Source organism: Euleptes europaea, chromosome 12 (assembly GCF_029931775.1).
Source record: "Euleptes europaea isolate rEulEur1 chromosome 12, rEulEur1.hap1, whole genome shotgun sequence".
In the NCBI taxonomy this organism is placed as follows: domain Eukaryota; kingdom Metazoa; phylum Chordata; class Lepidosauria; order Squamata; family Sphaerodactylidae; genus Euleptes; species Euleptes europaea.
The window spans coordinates 43,455,814-43,476,284 of NC_079323.1; the positions used below are offsets into that span (position 1 = coordinate 43,455,814).

The 20,471-nt window shown below is 42.8% G+C and overlaps 1 protein-coding gene across 2 annotated transcripts; it reads left to right on the forward strand.

Annotated features, from left to right (window-relative positions):
* Positions 1–3,706: 3,706 nt before the first annotated feature.
* GPR89B (G protein-coupled receptor 89B) lies at positions 3,707–18,344 on the forward strand. Of its 2 annotated transcripts, XM_056858332.1 has the most exons (14): positions 3,707–3,755; positions 6,503–6,562; positions 7,007–7,110; positions 8,097–8,203; positions 8,714–8,815; positions 9,438–9,558; positions 10,160–10,240; positions 10,987–11,096; positions 12,798–12,886; positions 13,611–13,703; positions 13,941–14,036; positions 16,106–16,195; positions 17,955–18,020; positions 18,110–18,344. In XM_056858332.1, the coding sequence occupies exons 1-14, from the start codon at positions 3,714–3,716 to the stop codon at positions 18,314–18,316; spliced, it is 1,368 nt and encodes a 455-aa protein (XP_056714310.1). In that variant the 5' UTR covers positions 3,707–3,713; the 3' UTR covers positions 18,317–18,344. The 2 variants fall into 2 exon arrangements, with proteins under 2 accessions (XP_056714310.1, XP_056714311.1); XM_056858333.1 differs by lacking the exons at positions 3,707–3,755; positions 7,007–7,110.
* Positions 18,345–20,471: the final 2,127 nt, after the last annotated feature.

Here is a 20,471-nt window from a genome sequence, read left to right on the forward strand (position 1 = left end):
AGGCAGGATCAGGGTACTTGAGAGAGGGCCTTTTCAGTGGCAGCCCCGCAATTGTGGAACAACATCCACAAGGGACCAAGTAAACCCTTGAAATGCTGGCAGCAACACTAGAGCTCAGCTTCCTCCCAATGGGTCTGGCCATCTACAACTCTTGGCTGTGATGCCCCACCCCTGTCAGTACACCAACACCTTCACAGGTAGACATTGGGAGTTTTTTTTTTAAAGGAGACAAGCTCAAAAAGTTGGCTGTCAGTGATGTATACCATCTTAATGCTTTGCAGATCAACCTGAAGAAAGGTTCATTTAGTGTGACCAATCAATTCCCCTCCAAGAATAAGAATTGCTGGCTTCGGTAACAAATAGAAAACACGGTATGAACCCATTTTTTTCTCTCTCGCACACATCCACTCCCTATTTATTTTTGTTTTCATTGATGGTATTTTTATTTCCTATGGCAGAGTTGTAATTATAACCACAGATGAGGACAGAAAACCAGAACATTATGACACGCAAGCAAGGCCAGCCTAATCCTGAAGCAACCTATCTTCAAGTGGCTGTATTTTGAGGGTCGTATGGTTCATATACTTGCATATTTACCAGTTGACGTAACAAATAATCAGATCCAGAACGTAACATATGACAGGTTATATGTGACTTTCAGTACATGCAACGATGTGGACCTTCCATTACAGAGCTGGCCAGTTTAAAAGCAAGAGCACTATAGGGTGCTGGTTGTCATGTGCAACACAGCTGTTCAGTAAAGATTATCCAGTAAAGTTTAGATAAGGAGTGGATCTCCATGTGAATTGCTCCAGTCTTAAGTATTAAAACAAAAATATACCTTTTTTCCTTCCTGGAAAAGTGCAGCTGTAATTTGCACATCTATCCATCTCATATGAACAGATTGTACAAACTGAAATTTGAAGAATTTGGGAAAGGTTTGCTTCCAAATGAATTCCAGTGAGGGAATCACATTAGCCACTGAAGTAAATTATTTTGCAGTACCTTAAAGAATAACGGCATCAGTGTGGTGTAGTGGTTAAAGTATCAAATTAGGACCTGGGAAACCAAGGGTCAAATCCCCACTCATGCCATGAAAGCTTGTTGGATGACCCTGGGCCAGTTACACACTTTCAGCCTTGAGTTGGCTAGTATTTGGATGGGAGACCTCCAAGGAATACCAGGGTCATGATGCAGAGGCAGGCAATAGAAAACCACCTCCCACCTGCCTTGAAAACTCTATGGGGTTGCCTAAGTCAGCTGTGACTTGACGGCAACCCCCCCACGAAACAAATTTAGTGTGGCATAAGTTTTTATGAGCCAGAATCCAACGCTCAGTGTTACATTTATTTGGCAGATGCATACACATGGGCACAAACAAGAAGAACAGAGGAGAGGAACCGATGTTCCAGCATTGCAAGATCTAGTGATATTAGATGTCACACTGCAGAATATGGATCAAAATTCCTGCCTGGGAATTAAGATCACAGGGAGAAGCCCTCCAGACTGTCCCATCAATCACCAGAGAGGGCCTTTTCAGTGACAGTGGAACAATGTCCTCAGGGAGTTGCGCCTGGCCTCCTCACTTTAGACCTTTAGAAGACTGTTGAAGATGGTTTTATTTAGGACTGCATTGGGTTAAGTTTATTAACAGTCTTGAGTTGTGATTCAAATGTTTGTTTTTAATGTATGTTACTGAATGTTTTTTACCTATGTTGTAAGCTGCTGTGAGCTCCATAAAGAAAACAGCCAATAAATGTTTTAAATAAATAAGATGCAATAAAAAAGTAAGCCATGTTTTCACAGTACTTACAGATAATATAAATTAGCAAAACCAAACAGTATATAACCTAGAAAGGGATATAATTTATTTCTGTAGGAAGCTACCTACTCTGTTTTTATTGTACTTAAGGTTGATGATGTGAAGTCTGCACACAGTTCCGGCTATTTTGTACATTTTATCCCACCCTTCCTCCAAAAGCATACATTGGTTTCGTGCCTCTGTTTTATTCTACCCTGTAAGGTAGTTAAGCCCTGACCTGGATGGCCCAGGCTAGCCTGATCTCGTCAGATCTCAGAAGCTAAGCAGGGTCAGCCCTGGTTAGTATTTGGATGGGAGACCACCGAGGAAGTCCAGGGTTGCTGGGCAGAGGAAGGCACTGGCAACCCACCTCTGTTGTCTCTTGCCATGAAAACCCCAAAAGGGGTCGCCATAAGTCGGCTGCGACTTGACAGCACTTTACACACACATGTAAGGTAGTTAAGGCTGAAACAGAGGGCGAAAACGCATGGTCGCTTTATCCTCCTTTAATCCCTGTTTCAGCCAGGATTCAGCCAGGATCGAATGCATGCATTTTGCCTAATGTGTGTTCAATCCTGGCTAAAACAGGGATTAAAGGAGGATAAAGCGATCATGCGTTTTCGCCCAGATCTGTCCCAGGTGATCTGTAGCGATCTGAACCTGTGTCTAGTCCGCACTCCAACCACTACGCAATCACACTTGCTCTCAACTTGCTCAGCACCTGATAACTGAACCCTCTCCTGATCATCTGAAGAAAAAAATCTGAATGTGTACAGCCCGCGGTGACAGGTGAGCTATTACTCCAGCCCTTGCAAAGCAGTACGCAACACATCCAGTGCCCCAGACACTACCGGGGACTTTCAAGAGCTTCGACCTGAAGCAATTTATGCCCTAGACAAACAACCAATGACCCCCCACCACCACCATGACGGAGCCCGGCGCTTCGTATCTGCTCCGCCTCCATGCTGCACTTCGTTAGTTTGGTTTCCTTGAGCAAAGTCGCTTCTTTAGCCCCAGGGACAATATCACCTTTAAACCATAGAGAAAAGAGCAAGAGTCCAGTAGCACCTTAAAGACTAATAAAAATATTATCTGGCAGGGTATGAGCTTTCGTGAGCCACAGCTCACTTCTTCAGATACAGCTAGAATGTGAATCCATCTGTCTTTAAGTAGAGGAGAGTGAATTCAGACAAGCATTAGTATGTAAATGTTAACCGTATGTACATGTGAATAGCAGGCGTGATGGGATTAGGTGTGGTATGCAGAAGAGTCTGTAAAGTCCAGGGGAGAGATGGGTGTGGAGAAATCAGCATTGGTCATGAGCCATGAATGCAAGGTCTTTATTCAGCCCAGGTAAATGCATTGACTTTAGTTATAATCAAAAGCTCATACCCTACCAGAAAATATTTTTAAGGTGCTACTGGACTCTTGCCCTTTTCTACTACTGCAAACACGGCTACCCGCTGTGAATTAAACCACAGAGACTTTAACTTCCGTCCTTACGGACAGTTCCGGTCTAAAACCGGAACCCCCCCCTCCCTTTTTTTTTTTACACATGGTTTTTCACCGTAGAGACGGGGCGCCTAGAGCGACCTGACCGGAAGTCCGGGCTCCGCGTCACTTGAGTCGTTCTTCTAGCGGCAAGAGTTCCGTTTCGAATCTTCCGCTGCCCCCCCCCCCCACCGAGCGCGGACGAAAGCCCCGCCTACTCTCCCTGGGTCTGCCCGGCCCGGCGGCGCCACGACGGTTATGAGGCGGCCGAGAGGAGGCGGGGCTCGGCTGCTTTGAGTGACGCCCGGGAGCCTCGCTTGACGCAGGGGGGAGCGGCAGGGGCGAGCGGGAAGAAGGAAAGGGGGCTCTTCCCTGTCCCTCCCCGGGGGGGGGAGGGGGGCGGCGCCGCCTTTCGTGCGCCATGAGCTTCTTGATCGACTCCAGCATCATGGTGGTCTCTCAGGTAAGGAGGCTCCGCCCCCTCCCTCTGCACGCGCGGCGAATGATGGCCGTTGCTCCCTTTCCTACGTCATAGAGCGCGAGGCCGAGGGAAAGAGGGCGGGGCTGGCCGTTCTTGTTACGTCATAGAGAGAGGGAAAGAGGGCGGGGCTGGTCGTTCTTGCTACCTGCGGAGGTGTCAATTTGCACCTGCCGCATGGGGGGAACAAAACAGGAGTCCGGGTGCGTGGGCGTGAGAAAGGGAGTTCCGTGTCACAAAACTTTTATGTGCCCATAAACTTCCCTTAAGGTGCCGCTGGGCTGCCGTTTTGTTTTGCTGCAACGGGCGAACAGGGCTAGATCCCTCTGCGCTTATACGGGAGTGGAACAGGAAGAAAGTAATTCACAGTGGGTAGCCGTGCTAGTCTGTCTGCAGTAGTAGAAAAGGGCAAGAGTCCAGTAGCACCTTAAAGACTAACCAAAATAGACCCTGCCAGAAAATATTTTTAGTAGGAGAAAAGGGCCAGAGTCCAGTAGCACCTTAAAGACTAGCAAGAATATTTGCTGGCAGAAAATATTTTCAGTAGGAGAAAAGGGCAAGAGTCCAGTAGCACCTTAAAGAAAGGGCAAGAGTCCAGTAGCACCTTAAAGACTAACAAAAATATTTTCTGGCGGGGTATGAGCTTTCGTGAGCCACAGATACAGCTAGAATGTGAATCCATCTGTCTTTAAGTAGAGGAGAGTGAATTCGGACAAGCATTAGTATGTCAATGTTAACCGTATGTCAATGTGAATAGCAGGCGTGATGGGATTAGGTGTGGTCTGCAGAAAAGTCTGTGATGTCCAGGGGAGAGATGGGTGTGGAGAAATCAGCATTGGTCATGAGCCATGAATGCAAGGTCTTTATTCAGCCCAGGTCAATGCATTGACTTTAGTCTGAATATCAACTGTAATTCAGCAGTTTCTCTTTCCAATCTCCCTTTGAAATTCCTTTGTATGAGATCTGCTACTCTTAAATCTGCAACAGAATGTCCTGGATGGTTGAAATGTTCTTCCACTGGTTATTGAATATTGTGGTTTCTGAAAGTAGACTCCTTTGAAATGCAATGTTGGAGGAGAGTGTTATGGATAACGGGGGACTGCCAAAAAAAAAAAAAAACCCAAATTGGTGGGTTATAGATCAAATCAAGCCGGAACTGACCCTAGAAGCTAAAATGACTCAACTGAAGCGATCGTGTTTTGGTCACATCATGAGAAGATGAGACGCTGGGAAAGACCGTCGTGCTAAGAAAAGTTGAGGGCAGCAGGAAAAGAGGAAGACCCAACAAGAGATAAATTGGCTCAATATAGGAAGAGAGATGGATGGTCTCAATAAAGGAAGCCACAGCCCTCAGTTTTGCAAGACCTGAGCAAGGCTGTCAAAGATAGGACATTTTGGAGGACTTTCATTCGTAGGGTCGCCGTGAGTCAGAAGCGACTTGACGGCACTTAACACACACACACACACACACAAAGTAGAAAATACTGCATCAATAGAAAGCTAGCACAGTGGGACAGAAAGCTGGGGCCCTATCCTTCCTTGTGCCAGGTTTTGCAAGGAGTTTTTAAACGTCTAGGGAGCATTCCAAAATGCTATCCTCTACCTGGATTCTGAAATGTTGCAGTTTGTTTTACCACCTCATTCTCATGTGTGATATGTAAATCAGGCCCAGGGGCATTCCAGATGCACCATGGCTTCTCTCCCTTACATAACATATCAAGCGCTCCCTTTGGAGAAATGGGATAGTAGTCCCAACCACAACCTCATAGTTCAGTTTTCCTTGTTTATTAATTGTAGGAGGGGGAAAGACAAGCTGTCTTCACAAGGGATGCTGAAATGAGTGTGTACTTCATATGTAAATCTTAACTAGGCAAGGGTTGTCAAAGTGGCATTATGGCCTTAAAGCATTAAACTTACATTTTGTAACTAAAAGCATACATAACAGGAAATATAATGGCTTCACTTTTTAAAAAATTGTCTTGTTTAAATAAATCCACCCTAAATGTCCAGAAGATGCTGCACTGATGAACACCTTGCTGTTCCTTCTTACATAGGTCTGTAGGTCAAGGAGAACTGTACGGGGAGTGTATTGTGGTTGATATTCTCATCTTTTGGCGGGGGGGTTATTTATATTTTAAATATGAGTTTGTAAGCCACCCTGAGAGAGTCGGCATGGTATAATAGTTAAGTGCAGCAGACTCTAATCTGGAGAACCAGGTTCTATTCCCCTCTTCTCCACGTGAAGCCTGCTGAGTGACCTTGGGCCAGTCAGTTCTCTCAGAACTCTCTCAGCCCATGCAGAGGGAGGTAATGGCAAACCATTTCTGAACATCTCTTGCCTTGAAAACCCTACAGGGTTGCCATAAGTTGGCTGCAACTTAGTGGCACATGCACAACAGGCCGTCCTGAGTGATAGGGAAAGGCAGGATATAAATATTTTAATAAGTAAGAAGGAAATGTAGCCTTGCTGCAGTATATTTTCTGGCATGGCTTTGTATTTTTTGGTGGAGAAAGCCTTTCCACAATACTGAAGACTTATTCTAGGATGAGTCATGTCTACCTTTATGCTGCAAAGATTTTTTTAAAAAAACACACCTGTATCTGCTATCTTATCTTGATTGTACAAGAATATTATTGCTGAAGAGTTGTGAAACTTCAGAGTTCCTCAAGCTATGTTGCAATTCTTTAAATAAATAAGAAATGATATTATCTGCCACTCTCTTCACCTACAGGTGCTGTTCTTTGGATTTGGATGGCTATTCTTCATGCGCCGGCTTTTTAAAGACTATGAGGTGAGGATCAGCCCACTGTATCCCAGCTATAACTTCATTAAAGTCCAATATAGAGGATGTTGATTGGAGTTGTGTAAAATGAATTGATAACACAACTCCTTAAGACTGCATTACTAGGCATGGGTGCTTGGGTATAAGACTACATTGAAGGTATAAGACTACATTGAATGTAGTGGAATTCACCCATATGCAAGCACACATAGGATTGGGCTTTAAGATTCTTTACTGTTTGTTGCTTCTGAGCACTGATAAACTCAGTGAGAAAGGTGAACTATAAATAAATCAAATAAATAAATACAATTAATGCAGACTGCATTTGACCAAGATTTGTATATTTTGATGGAAACAACATTATATGTTTAAATTAATGCTAATTTACTCTTGCCTTTTGGATGTTGAATACTGTGCTTATGGAAGTGCTTTTCTCTCTCTGCTTCTTTACAGGTGCGACAGTATGTTGTGCAGGTCGTCTTCTCTGTCACATTTGCTTTTTCTTGCACTATGTTTGAACTCATCATTTTTGAGATTCTAGGCGTCCTAAACAGCAGGTAAGTGTAACTGCTCATGATACAGTGGAATCATCTATTGGTCTGGCTGTATTTTGTCTTTCCAGTCTAGTTGTAAGTAAGGGCAGTGCTTGTTATTTAGTTGCAGTAAGGGGGCATATAAAAATAGTTTCAGGGCACTTTTTATGAAATGTTCTCACAAATGCATGCTGATATACTGTACAGCACTCCAAACTGTAACTAAGATATCAAGAGAATTGTAGCAAATATAATGTTGATAATTAAAAAAGATATTGACAGTACTGAGGAACGTATTATTTGTCTAGTGTAAAACTATCAGGCTTTCCAGATCTTTTTCCAAATTGTAAATATCAGGCTGATACATGAATTTAGGGACTAATACCAATTTTTGGTAACTTTACTTACATAATACCAGTTCATGACAGACCCCAATTTTTCCTTTATAATAAGCTATTAATTCCATGGAATGACATTATCTATTAATAAATTCCCTACTCATGGAGTGAGTTGAAGAAAACCTCACTGATGCTCTCATTATTTGTTTTAGAACAATATCTTTGAACAGCAAGAAAAATGTACCAGCGTCTGCATTTGCAGTGGTGGAGATAAATGTAGGCTGCAGCCCTAAGAGCACTTCCTTAGGAGTAAGCAACAATGAATTCAGTGGTGCTTAGTGCTGAGTAAGACATGCTTAGATTTGCTCTTATAATCATCTGTCTGGTCTGAGGCCTAACTAGATTGTTGGAATTTCTAATATGTGAAGAGGTCAAATGCACATTCTGAAGTATTAGTTACTGATGACTTTGCATAGAACGGTTGGAAAGAGGGATTCTGAGCACATTATTGGTTATGTGGTACTCTTGGTATTGGTTTAATTACATTATATGATAACTCAGGCTGATTTTGTGTAGGCAGTACTACCTGAGAAAAGAGAGTGTGGTGTGTTAAATAAGTAGAATACACTTTGATTTTGAACTGATGTTGGGCAATCTTTCTGTTGTTTTCAGCTCCCGGTATTTTCACTGGAAATTGAACCTGTGTGTGATTCTGCTTGTGCTAGTGTTCATGGTGCCCTTTTACATTGGCTACTTTGTTGTGAGCAACATTCGATTGTGTAAGTGAGGCACAAAGCTATCTTGACAAAAAAAATATTGCAGTAGGTTCTTAGTTCACCATTCAAGCCAAGATGGTATACTTACAGCCCATTCCTTGGGGTGGGGGGTGGTTAGGCAGCAGCCGGAGGCTGCGCAACTGCGCCACCTCTACAGCAGGATCCAGCTCCTCCACCGAAACCAGAATGCTGCCCTTACTTATGAGCCCCGTGGAACTGCTCCATAATGTTCCACCTAAAAAGGTGGCATAAGGGCAAAGGGGTTCCCAGCCTGAAAGGGGTTAGGAAGCTGCCTAATGGCAGCTCCGCCCCTAGAACTGCCCCAGGAATGCCTCCTGTGATGCTACCGGAGGCTGTGCTGGTGGGGGAATGGGCATAAGTGCCCATTATCACGGGATAAATGGGCACTTATGCCGGCGCGAGGTCATATCAGCTCCTAAGCCAATTTGTCCCCCCCCTTAGGATTGCACTCTTAATGTCCTTGGTTTTCTTTTCTCTTTTTGTTTTTAATAGTACACAGACACAGACTGCTTTTTGCCTGTGTTGTTTGGTTAACATTCATGTATTTCTTCTGGAAACTGGGAGACCCATTTCCTATCCTCAGTCCAAAACATGGTGAGTTTCGGATGCATTTATTTTTCTTTTCCTGATAAGGCAGTGTTTGTCTCTCATTGTCTGGTGATCGCTAACTCTCTGAAACAAGCTACTGCATGGAGTATGCAATGTGGAAGACATACTCTGTGTGTGTAATGTTGCTGTGGGAAGAAATTGGAAGAGATAAGAGTTCCCTTCATAAGAACTGTAAGTGAATAATAGGTCAGTTACCCATCAGAGATTCTGCCCTCTACATGGTACTTGTGTATATTGTTAAACTTTTTTATGAGCGCTTTGAAGTTGTATTGCTGGTCATCATAAACTTGTTTGCAAGGATGGCAAGTCTGTACCAAAACAGAGCTAGCAATGGCCAGTGCAAGGATACGCAACTGTATCATTGGCTACTAGTGCTTTTTCTGCTTACTGTTGAGTGTAAGTAGTTGGCATGGACATATTGAGCATTCCTGTCTTATATTCCTTTATTCATTGCAGAGATTATGGGATGGTATAATAAAGTATCAAAGGGAGGAACACCTGCATCAGTTGAACAATACCTGTAATTGTTAAATGACTAAAATTAAAGTGGGAGTTTAAAAAGAACACAGTGTTGAAATTAATCTGTTGCTTTTTTCTTTTACATCAGGAATTCTGTCTATAGAGCAGCTCATCAGTCGGGTGGGAGTAATTGGGGTGACCCTCATGGCTCTGCTGTCTGGATTTGGTGCCGTCAATTGCCCATATACTTACATGTCTTACTTTCTCAGGTAAATGGACTGAATAAGGTTTTTCGTTGTTTGTATTTTCCATCTTTGGAGAAGAAAATCTGGGGGTGGATCTTGACCATGGTTTCTACAGACTGAAAACACTTCTGCCCGTGGAAAAGAGAAGGGTTGATTTTAGCTGATTCAACTGCAGACTGTAACTTCAGCCTTGTGCTGTTCCTGAGAGGACAATGACTGTAGCGGGGGCATGAGGGGCCGGAAGAAAGGTCACTTATACAAACATTGGTCTGTTTGTGCTAAGTAGGATATACCCCACTATATTCCCTTTCCTCGTCGTTCAGGTTAAATCCCCCTGAAATGCACTTTGGAGTAGATAGTACTCCTTCTATGATTCCCTGTCCCATCTGTCTCAGTTATGTTGATTCTAGTTTGATATTGGCTTCCTGTTATCACTGTGTAGCATTTGTTTCTTACCAGGCTCTAGTGCAATTAGAGAGGATGGGTCAGGCGCCACAGTACTGGGGCGGGGGCTGGATTTGGCATGTAGGATGCAAGTTGGCCATTACTGCACTAGAAGACAGAGCCATACCAGTTGGTCCAAACACATACACATTTAACCTCTCTCTCTTTCTCTGTGTTGCAGGAATGTGACAGATGCAGATATTCTAGCTCTGGAGCGTCGTCTCCTCCAGACCATGGATATGATCATCAGCAAGAAGAAAAGGTGAGAGAAGCACATTGAGGCATATTTCTGCATCATTACACAATGGCATGCTGATGGACAAATTCTCTGGTTTTGTTTAGAGCATCGGATACTTTCCGAAAGGGCTGAAATGGTTGCAGAACTGTTGGATTAGATTGAAGAAGTTAGCTTGCTAGGATGCGTTTAGGGCCCAGTAAAATTAGAGCAGCTAGCAAAGTAATGTTTTATTAAAGGAATATTAATGTTACTTAGCAATCTAGAGGGAAAAGGTGTTTTTTTAAAAAAAAACTTTACAACATTAAGTTTTTCTCTCTCTTGGTTTTTACTTTAAATATGAGACCAGAAATAATTTTCCCTATTCCAAACGTTTTAGTCCTGTACTGAGCTTGCCACATGAAAGGAAACAGTTTACGGTAGACTCCAGGAAGCCCCTGTTTCATGTGCTCCACCCTGAGTTTGAATTTTTTGGGCAGAATTAGTTGCTATATGAGCAATGCTGATCATGTCTGCAAGGAAGAATCAGCAAAAAAACCTGTATATTTTCTTTCTTCCATGGTGAGAAAAAGCAGATTGGGGGTGGGGGGAAGAGAACTTAGTGTTGAGATAGTTACAAAAAACATATACTGTTTTTTAACAGTTTCTTAATTGTGGCAGCCAACAGACAATCCCCAAATGGCATGGAATGCAATATGTGTTAAATTTTGTTTTGGCTCTAGTTTATATCTCTCCTTCCTTTTTAAAAGGAACTTGTCTTTTTTCCCAACCAGGATAGCCATGGTTCACAGAAACATGTTCCAGAGAGGGGAGGAGCACAACAAGCCCACTGGTTTCTGGGGCATGATAAAAAGTGTTACCACCTCTTCCCCAGGCAGTGAAAGTATCCTTTATTTCAGGCTACATTCAGCAGGAAGAGTTGCAGTGGAGGCTCGAGTGAAAGAACGTTTGGGAGGGGTCTGTAAGGTGTATTAAACTCTGTGTCTTGGCCTGATGGGAGCTAACGCAGCATTAGCACACTTTCTCTGTTTATGGGGCATTTAAAACCTCAGCCTTCACAGTGGGAGGTGAGGGGTTGTACTTGGTCAGGCATGTTTGGTCTGGGATTCGCCTTGGACTCGTCGGTGGCTGTGTGGGTTTAAGAGGCAATGATGGGCATAAGCCATGCATGTGGCCTTCTCCTGCAGTGCTGCTGGTGCCTTGAGAGCCAGCATGCTGTAGTGGTTAGGAGCAACGGACCCTAATCTGGTGAACCGGGTTTGATTCCCCACACCTCCACCTGAGCGGCAGACTCTAATCTGGTGAACTGGGTTTGTTTTCCCCACTCCTACACGTGCAGCCTGCTAGGTGACCTCGGGCTAGTCACAGTTCTCTCTGAACTCTCTCAACCCCACCTACCTCTCTCAACTTTGCCTACCTGTTGTGCGGAGAGGAAGGAAAGGCAATTGTAAGCCAGTTTGAATCTCCTTAAAAGGTAGAGAAAGTTGGCATTTAAAAACTAGCTCTTGGACAGAGATCTGGCCCCAGGTGCAAAGCTAAATGGTTCAGGTTCAAGTTTATTGCATGTGGCCCAAGGCTGTTACAAAAGTTAGGCTAAAAATGCTATAAGTTCATATGACAATCTTTGATGACATTTACATTTTAGTACCAAATTAAAACTCAAGAAAGAAAAAGGGAAAAAAAGGTTTCTCTAGACCGCTGCAACTTATGGAAGTATTGAACATAAAACATTTAGAGTTATCTAAAATGTAATGAGCCCTGACCTGGATGGCCCAGGCTAGCCTGATCTCGTCAGATCTCAGAAGCTAAGCAGGGTCAGCCCTGGTTATCATTTGGATGGGAGACCACCAAGGAATACCAGGGTTGCTGTGCAGAGGAAGGCACTGGCAAACCACCTTTCTGTTAGTCTCTTGTCATGAAAACCCCAAAAGGGATCGCCATAAGTCAGCTGCAACTTGAAGGCACTTTACACATACACAATGTAACGAAAACCACAACTGTGCATAACTTGAAATCGAAGTCTTTAGTGCTTGCCTGAATAGAGCTCACTTTTGTGACTAGAGAATCTTGCTTCTTACCATGTCACCACTTATAGATGGGGTCTGCAGTTCAGTTCTGATCGCTTATAATACTTTGGGTCAGCCTAGCCTGAATTTTCTTGGTCGCTAGAGCAAAGAGGGCTACTTTATATGAGACAGCTGTCTCCGTGTCTGCAAGGAGAAATAGAACTTTCTCCTTCCCTGTACAGTGATCTAACTTGGCCAAGATTGTGCCTAAGAATTTTTGCCTTGGAGTATAGGGCAAAGAACATGTCAAGCTAAATGGTCTGATGTGCTGCCGCTGGCAATGTGCTGGGGTTTGCTGAACCCTATAGTGATTGCAATATAAATTATTTGCTATTGCAAAGTGAGATAATTTTAGAAACAGTCTTATTTTTGTATTGTCATCAGCTAGTGTAGAGGTTTTTTTTAAAAAAGGTTCATTATATGTCTCTTATGGGATAGGCAATGAAAGGAAGCTGGAGATGTGCCATTTTTAGCTGTTACTGTTTATGTATTTGTCCTTGACATTCTTTGTTTGTCAGATCTGACACTTATCCAGCAAGAAGTAGATGCTCTGGAGGAGCTGAGTCGGCAGCTTTTCCTGGAAACGGCTGACTTACATGCTACCAAGGTGCAGATTGAAGGGACTGTTGTTAAAGGATGTCCGATGGGTGGGTAGAAGTGATGGCTGGGTGTGGAGAAAGAAGAAATTTAGAAACTGTCAAGGAAATAAGAGAGCAAGCCTAAGAAGGTCTACTCAGAAGTATGTCCCATATTATTCACTGGGGCTTACTTCCCAGAAAAGTGTACAAGAGGACTAGCGAAACTCTACCTTTTCAGTGATTGTAAAAAGGCAGTGTTTCTTAAAATGTAGACGGTAAATTAGCCTTCCCCAGTTCATACCTTGTGTGGGATCATGAACAACTCTTTGTGTAAACAGAATTTTCTATTGGGAAAGGGTTGTTTTCTGGTTACATTGCTGTTTGCAGGCTCTCCGGTTTCGTATATGTAAAAGAGTAGGGTTGCCAACCTCCAGGTACTAGCTGCAGATCTCCTGCTATGACAACTGATCTCCAGCTGATAGAGATCAGTTCAACTGGAGAAAATGGCCGCTTTGGCCATGACTCTATGGCATTGGAGTCCCTCCCCAACCCCTGCCCTCCTCAGGCTCCGCCCCAAAATCTCCAGGCATTTCCCAACTTAGAGCTGGCAACCCTATGAAAGAACCAACATGTTTCGTCTGTTTTGCAAGGTCTTTACGAGGTGCAAATTGTTTTATTTAATGATGGGAAAATTCTTAGTTGAAAACCGTGAACCTGAATGCCTCATTAACCCGATCCTTTCCTTCATTGCAGGAAAGAATAGAATACTCCAAGACATTCCAAGGGAAGTATTTTAACTTCCTGGGCTATTTTTTCTCCATCTATTGTGTTTGGAAAATTTTTATGGTATGTAACAGTCCTATTGACATGCTGATTTTTATTTTGGAGACAAGTCTGGCAAAAGTTTGATTGCTGAGCAGCAGCGTTGCTTTCCATGCCTTTTGTGATATAGTTTATGTTTTATAAGCTCTGCCAGGCCAGACAATTTACTGTGAAAGACTATATACTGTATTTATCCTGTGTCAGTTCTGGTGAAACTATTTTTCAGTAGGGCTATTGAGTATATTTCTCTTTCCCCTTCAGGCAACAATCAATATTGTATTTGACCGAGTTGGGAAAACTGATCCCGTCACAAGAGGAATTGAGATCACTGTAAATTATTTGGGAATTCAGTTTGATGTGAGACCTGTTTTCAATTTTAACCTTTCAGTAATATTTCTTTTTCCTTTTTGTGTTCAGAATTTGATACTGGCTTGGCTTAGATGCAAAGCCAAACCATGGGTCTGCATTATGTAATCGAGCCCAGGCCAACGTTGAGCTTTCTCTTTCCTCCTTCCCAGTTTTAAGCAAACCATAATTTGTAATTTATATCTGAAGTAGTAAACTACAGCTTGTGCTTTCCCCGTAAACCCAAATCAAAAGCCATGATAATAGCTTTCAGTTCTTGTTTGCCAGGCAAACGCAAACCATAGTTTGCCAGTCCAGATGTAATGACAAACTGATTTACAGCAAACCAGAAAGAGAAGGGAGTTGCGGGAGATAAAAGGGAGGAAAGAAGGGAGTGGCTCATTTACATAGCACCAAACTATTGTTTGGTGTTGTGGCAAACTAAGTCAAATACTTTAACACCTGGATAGGGATAGCTTAAAGGTCTAATAAATTGTATTTCAAAATCTGATGGGAAATGCCCCTTTAGCTGTATAATATACTCCCCTTACTAGTGTAGCCTTTTGGTGGGAGGTGCAAGCTGCACTTTGACTGCTGAGAGGAATCTCCAAATGCAGGTTTTGATATCATGTCCGGCTGAAAAGGAAAAATGACCAAAAAAAATAAAATATCACAGGGTATGTGCAAAGTCTTGAGCTCTTGGAAAATCATTCTTCAGGTTTTGCCATATTAATAATGTTCTGTAGTGATACCATCAGGTTAATGTGAAATAACCTGATGGTATCACTATAGAACATAAGAAAAGCCCTGCTGGATCAGACCAAGGCCCATCAAGTCCAGCAGTCTGTTCACCCAGTGGCCAACCAGGTGCCTCTAGGAAACCCCCAAACAAGACGACTGCAGCAGCATTATTCTGCCAGTGTTCCACAGCACCTAAGATAATAGGCATGCTTCTAACATTAATAATGTATCAATAATTAAGCAGTTGCAGCTCTGGACATGTGCATGCTTGGACTGAAATCTTAAGAGGTGACTGAGTAGCAAAAGAGAAAATCAAAGGTCTACTTTTGCATGCATAAATAATAGGCTGTTAGAAATACATTGCAGAACTTTATCTGCTGCTGCCCACCATTGGTCCAGAGGCAGTTCCTGTTATTCCCAGGAAAAGTAGCTATATTCAAAGCCCTTCTAAGAATCTGGTGTCAGAATCTCTTATTTTCTTCTCCCTGCTAGTAAATAATGATGTTTAATTAAATAATAATTCTTCTTGAATGGTTTTGTGTGCAGGAATGTTACCTTTGTCTTGCCATCTGTAAATCTATCTCTCATTTATACATTCCCAACTTCTGTAGGACCAGTTGGATATCATTTCATAATGTGAAAAAATTTAAAGTATCTAAAATTGTTTCTATATGTTAACATATATACACATCAGAATCCTATTTTTCATAAGTATTCATCTATTGCTTTGTCCTTACTGGAAATCTGTACACAACTTGTTATTCTTTACCATTAGGAAAGTCATTCCTAACATTACTATGTCAATGTGTGTGTAAAGTGCCTTCAAGTCGCAGCTGACTTACGGCAACCCCTTTTGGGGTTTTCATGGCAAGAGACTAACAGAAGTGGTTTGCCAGTGCCTCCCTCTGCACAGCAACCCTGGTATTCCTTGGTGGTCTCCCATCCAAATACTAACCAGGGCTGACCCTGCTTAGCTTCTGAGATCTGACGAGATCAGGCTAGCCTGGGCCATCCAGGTCAATAGGTGCTCTTTAAAAAAAGAAAAAAAGAATTGGGTTCTATTTTTCTTCTACTCCAGAAGATGGCAGTAGTTCCTATGTTCATTAAGAAAGCACACAAATTTCTTGTAGATTTTGGTCTCAGTAAAAACACCAATCTGAATTTGCACTGCTAGCAAGATCTGTAGGAATACAGAAAATATCTGAAACTATTCTTGTAGGAGATATTGTGCATATAGAAACATAATGTAAATTGAGAGAGCTTATCAAATTCATATTATCTGCTGATGTTGCGATAAATGTCTTTAGAATCTTGACTGTTTCCTAATTGTATTATTGCAGGTAAAATTCTGGTCCCAGCATATTTCCTTTATCCTTGTGGGAATAATTATAGTCACCTCAATCAGGGGTTTATTGATAACACTCACAAAGGTAAGCTGGGGCATGGTCCTTTAAATAGCTGTGGCTGGGAAGATGTGGTGTGTGAATTAGGTAGACCACTGCTGTCAGGTAAGAATTTTAGATCAATCTACAGGTTACAAAAATACACAAGTCTGCCATGGAAAACCACAATCTCGTGCCGTTTGCTGGTCATGGACCGTAATAAATACATTTGATTTGATTTGAATCTCATTCCATTTCTCCTTGCTTTCCATAAAGTATAGTTGTCATTACGCTGAATGTTTCTTTTAGCCATGGCTGAATACATTGACTACCAGGAAAATGTTCACCGTAGTGACACCAGGGCACAAAGAAAGATAAATTTACATATTAAAGAAAGCGGGGAGAGAATGCGAAGCAAGGATACTGTTCGGCAGTGGCCTCATGTTTTTTGTAACTTGTAGTTCTACTATTAAGGTATTCCCTTGGTCTGCTTAGTTGAGAAGTATTTGTAGTAGGTAATAGTAAAGTCTGATTTAGGGGACATTCTTCTGGCAGAAATTCAAATAACCATTTCTTACTAGTTTTCCTATCATAATTTAGACGCATAGTTGGACCATTTAAAAGCCATCTGCTAGAAACCTTCTAACAGTGATGTGGCACCCATGCTACCTTATGATGTACTTTTATGTTTAGCACTGGTGTATATGACTAATAGCTCACTGCAAAGAAGTGGTTATTGCATCACCTTAGACACTAAGAAGTTATATAGATCATTACAGTAAGAAACATATAACAACATGGTATCCATTTCTTCTATTGGAAATGGACTTGGAATTTTATGCTTTGATACTAGAACAGTTGAGTAAGATCTTCTGTTTTCAAATCTCACCTCTTAGCAGTATGACGGACTGTGCCCTAAAGGTGCTTTTGGACTTCCCAGTTACATTCCGATGATGGTACAAATATAGATGGAACGTGATGGAGCATTGCTTCCGTCATGTTTGCTAGGCAACGTTTGGGATTGCTTAACGTAGGGCAGAAACTAATCTGATCATACCGATGGTATGTTCAAATGCACATTGTATTGTATGGGTGGTGCACAAAAATAGGCTGTCCTACATGCAGCAGTCACAACTATGCCAGGTTGCATACTCATGTGATAGATATGAACAAAGGAATCTGAAAGGAAAGTCAAACAAGCCCAACCAGCCATAGCCTTCCAGCAGTAGAGACAGAGAAAGGTCTTTCCCAGCTCCTGCTTCCTGAGGCCCTTTAGCTGGAGATGCCAAGGAGTGAACCAGGGACGTCTTGCATACAAAGCATGTATGCTAGCAATGAGCCTCAGCACCTTCTTAGTCCCCTTGTGCTTGCCCCCGCAAATGCGTGCATGAGGACAGTCAGGGCTGCCATCCAACAAATCAAAACCTGTTATCAGCCTTCAAAAATATAAAACTTGGCTGTGATCCCAGGTGAATGTGGATTGCATTATGGGAGATCATCAGGAACTGGGAGAAAAGAGTCATCTGTCACAAATCACTCTGACTCTACTGCCAGTTTAGAAAAATGTAGGAGCTTTTTCAAATCCATTGCTCCTGTTTACAAGAATTCTGCTGTTCTTGGGCACAATGGCAGCATGTTGTGTGAGTGTCCTGCTGCGAATGATGGCTATCAAAGGGATATCTTACTGTTTTAGTCCTGTGAACATCATTAAAAATCCTCAGGTGCATATTTGTTTAATCCTCTGTGGGAGTGTTGATCACATTTTTATACATATATATATATATTTGGTGGTTGTCTTCCCCTGCAGTTTTTCTATGCTATCTCCAGCAGCAAGTCCTCCAATGTCATAGTTCTGTTACTGGCTCAGATCATGGTGAGTGTTTTAGCTGGTATGAAAACTGCTTCTTGTTTTTGCTTAGCTGTAGCTGCTGGATTTCTGATGTTTCTCTATCTTTTCTGCAGGGAATGTATTTTGTATCATCGGTACTTCTGATTCGGATGAGCATGCCTCTAGAGTATCGCACTATAATTACAGAAGTTCTAGGGGAACTGCAGTTTAACTTCTACCACCGCTGGTTTGATGTTATATTTCTTGTCAGTGCTCTCTCCAGCATCCTCTTCCTCTACCTAGCACACAAGCAGGCTCCTGAGAAGCATATGGCACTGTAAGTCAACCATGGTTCTCCCGTGGATAAAAACAGTGCCCCTTGGCATACTGCCATCCCGTGGCAGCTCTTCCTCTGATCGACGACCAACTGTTTGGTTCAGCTTGGGCAGAGAGTGGCAAAAAAACACTCAAGAGCCCCAAAGTACTTGATTCAGGCTTTGGGACACGCTTGAGATGGAATTGTTCGTAAAAGAGTGTCTGAGGAAACTTGCTGCGACAGCTCTGTAAAAAGACGATGGATGAGCTTCAATGAGAAAGATGTTTGGCAAAATGTCGGTCAAATCGTGCGATCCTATGCAGAATTGCTCCAGTCAAAGGCCAATGAAATCAGTGAGTCTAGACTGGAGTAACTGCCCATAGGATTGTATGGAATGTGTTGTAATCCTGGAGAATAGAGAGGCTGGAATGAAACCTCCCAATAAACTAAGTTTTGTAATAATTTAAGGTGTAGCTTCACAATAATGTTTTGTCAACCCTAGACACTTGGAAATTATTGGTTAGAGAAGGAATGAAAAATGTTTCAATTTGTGGTGTCTAGGTTTTTCTAGGTAGGCCTGCATAATTTGTGTTCCATCAAGGCCAATGAAGCCCACTGGGGTGGGGGGTGGGGTGGGGGCGCAGCACAAGGAACTCAAACTTGGATCTGCTGCCAGACTGGGAATGCAAAAACATGTAGATCACCCAGTACCTTGCAAGCTATAGTATGTAGCAGAGGGCTATGCAGCCATGTTTTAAGGAGCTGAATCTCAGCCTTTTACAGTTCCATTGGATCTTAGGCTTGTCCTCACTTATGTTCCTTCCAGACTATAAATAGAACTGAGACCTCCTAGGAGTTTGATGTCAAGCATGTCTCTGTGTTATCTACAAGATGTTCTCCTTGTAGATCCCACATGAATCTGATAATGGGACTCCTCTCAAAAGGCGGCCACCGTCCTCTAAGCCTTTCACAGACCAATGCCGATTCCTCTTCAGGCTATCTGTCCTGCTTTGCAACAGTCACTCAGGGTTTTTGCTTCTTAGGTTCAGAAAATATTTAGAGCAATTGTAGACGGATAACACTGAAAATTTATAATTAGGCAGTATATTAGGGGATTTTAAAAAAATCTTAGAGATCCTGCATAAGCTTTACAAGGAGGGGAGGGGTGGAAAGGAGTCAGTAGGAGTCTACCTTCCACAGCTTCTACCACCAGGAATAGTCTGTGAGTTTCACATTCCTTCATAACCTAACTAGGAGCTTAAGGGAAGGGTACAAGGTGGCTCAGTAAAGCATGTATGCAGATTGGGTGAGCAGACATGCATGTGGGAGGAAGTGGTGCTTAGGAGACATGACATTTTGCAAGCCTAGAACATTGGAATGGTGGTAAAGACTTAAGAAAACAAAGGGGTTTTTTTTACTTAACAAATTTGTATCCTGCCCTGAAGTCCTTGATAGGTGGCCAAAAGACTGGGGGTCCTATCATGGTACCAGTGAGCACACACATTAAAAAAGGACATTTGAAGATGCTCTTGGTGTAAAGGTAGATGCACAAAGGAATTGACAGTCCTTAAGAGATCCTGGTTCATAGCTCTTCAGAGCTTTCAGAGACCTAGACACTAACTGGCAGCCCATGCAGGTGAAACAAGATAATCTAATAGTGGTTTAGTTTGGATGTCAAGTCATAAGTAAAATAACTGATCAGATCTCGCTTGTCTAGGGAGAAGCTCCCCTGGTAAATTCAGCTAAAACTAATACAGTAAAAGATGCGTTAACTGGAAGACTCTCTTAAATGGGAGACCGGACACTGCTGCCTGCTCAGGAGGGGGTGAGCAGTGGGCAGAGCAGGCTTTGAGTAACAGCTGTAGGCACTGCCTGCTTGCCCTGCTGCTGAGCAGGTGGTGCCCATGGCTGGGGTCCCCCTGTTTCCCCGTTCTCCCTACTTCTTTGTCACCACACAGGTGATTGGCAGTATGGGGGCCGGAGGTGCATTCAATTTATGGGCGCCACCTGCTTATGCTGCTGTTGAGCGGATGGCAACTGCAGCCAGGAGCCTTCCAGGAACCACTGCCTGCTCTTCACCTGCTTTCAGGCTGTGGAGAAGCTGGTAGTGGATTCTGGCCATGGCTGCCGTACAGGCTTGGTCAACTGGCATTTTTGGCTACCCACAATTCCCCAGTTAT

What these genes read in the sequence shown, in the direction of transcription:
- GPR89B (XM_056858332.1), top strand. Translation starts at nt 3,714, where the DNA reads ATGAGCTTCTTGATCGACTCCAGCATCATGGTGGTCTCTCAG. An exon ending in ATCATCAGCAAGAAGAAAAG is followed by an intron (nt 10,241 to 10,986) that starts GTGAGAGAAGCA and finishes TTTCCCAACCAG; the next exon opens with GATAGCCATGGTTCACAGAA. An exon ending in GTGTTTGGAAAATTTTTATG is followed by an intron (nt 13,704 to 13,940) that starts GTATGTAACAGT and finishes TTTCCCCTTCAG; the next exon opens with GCAACAATCAATATTGTATT.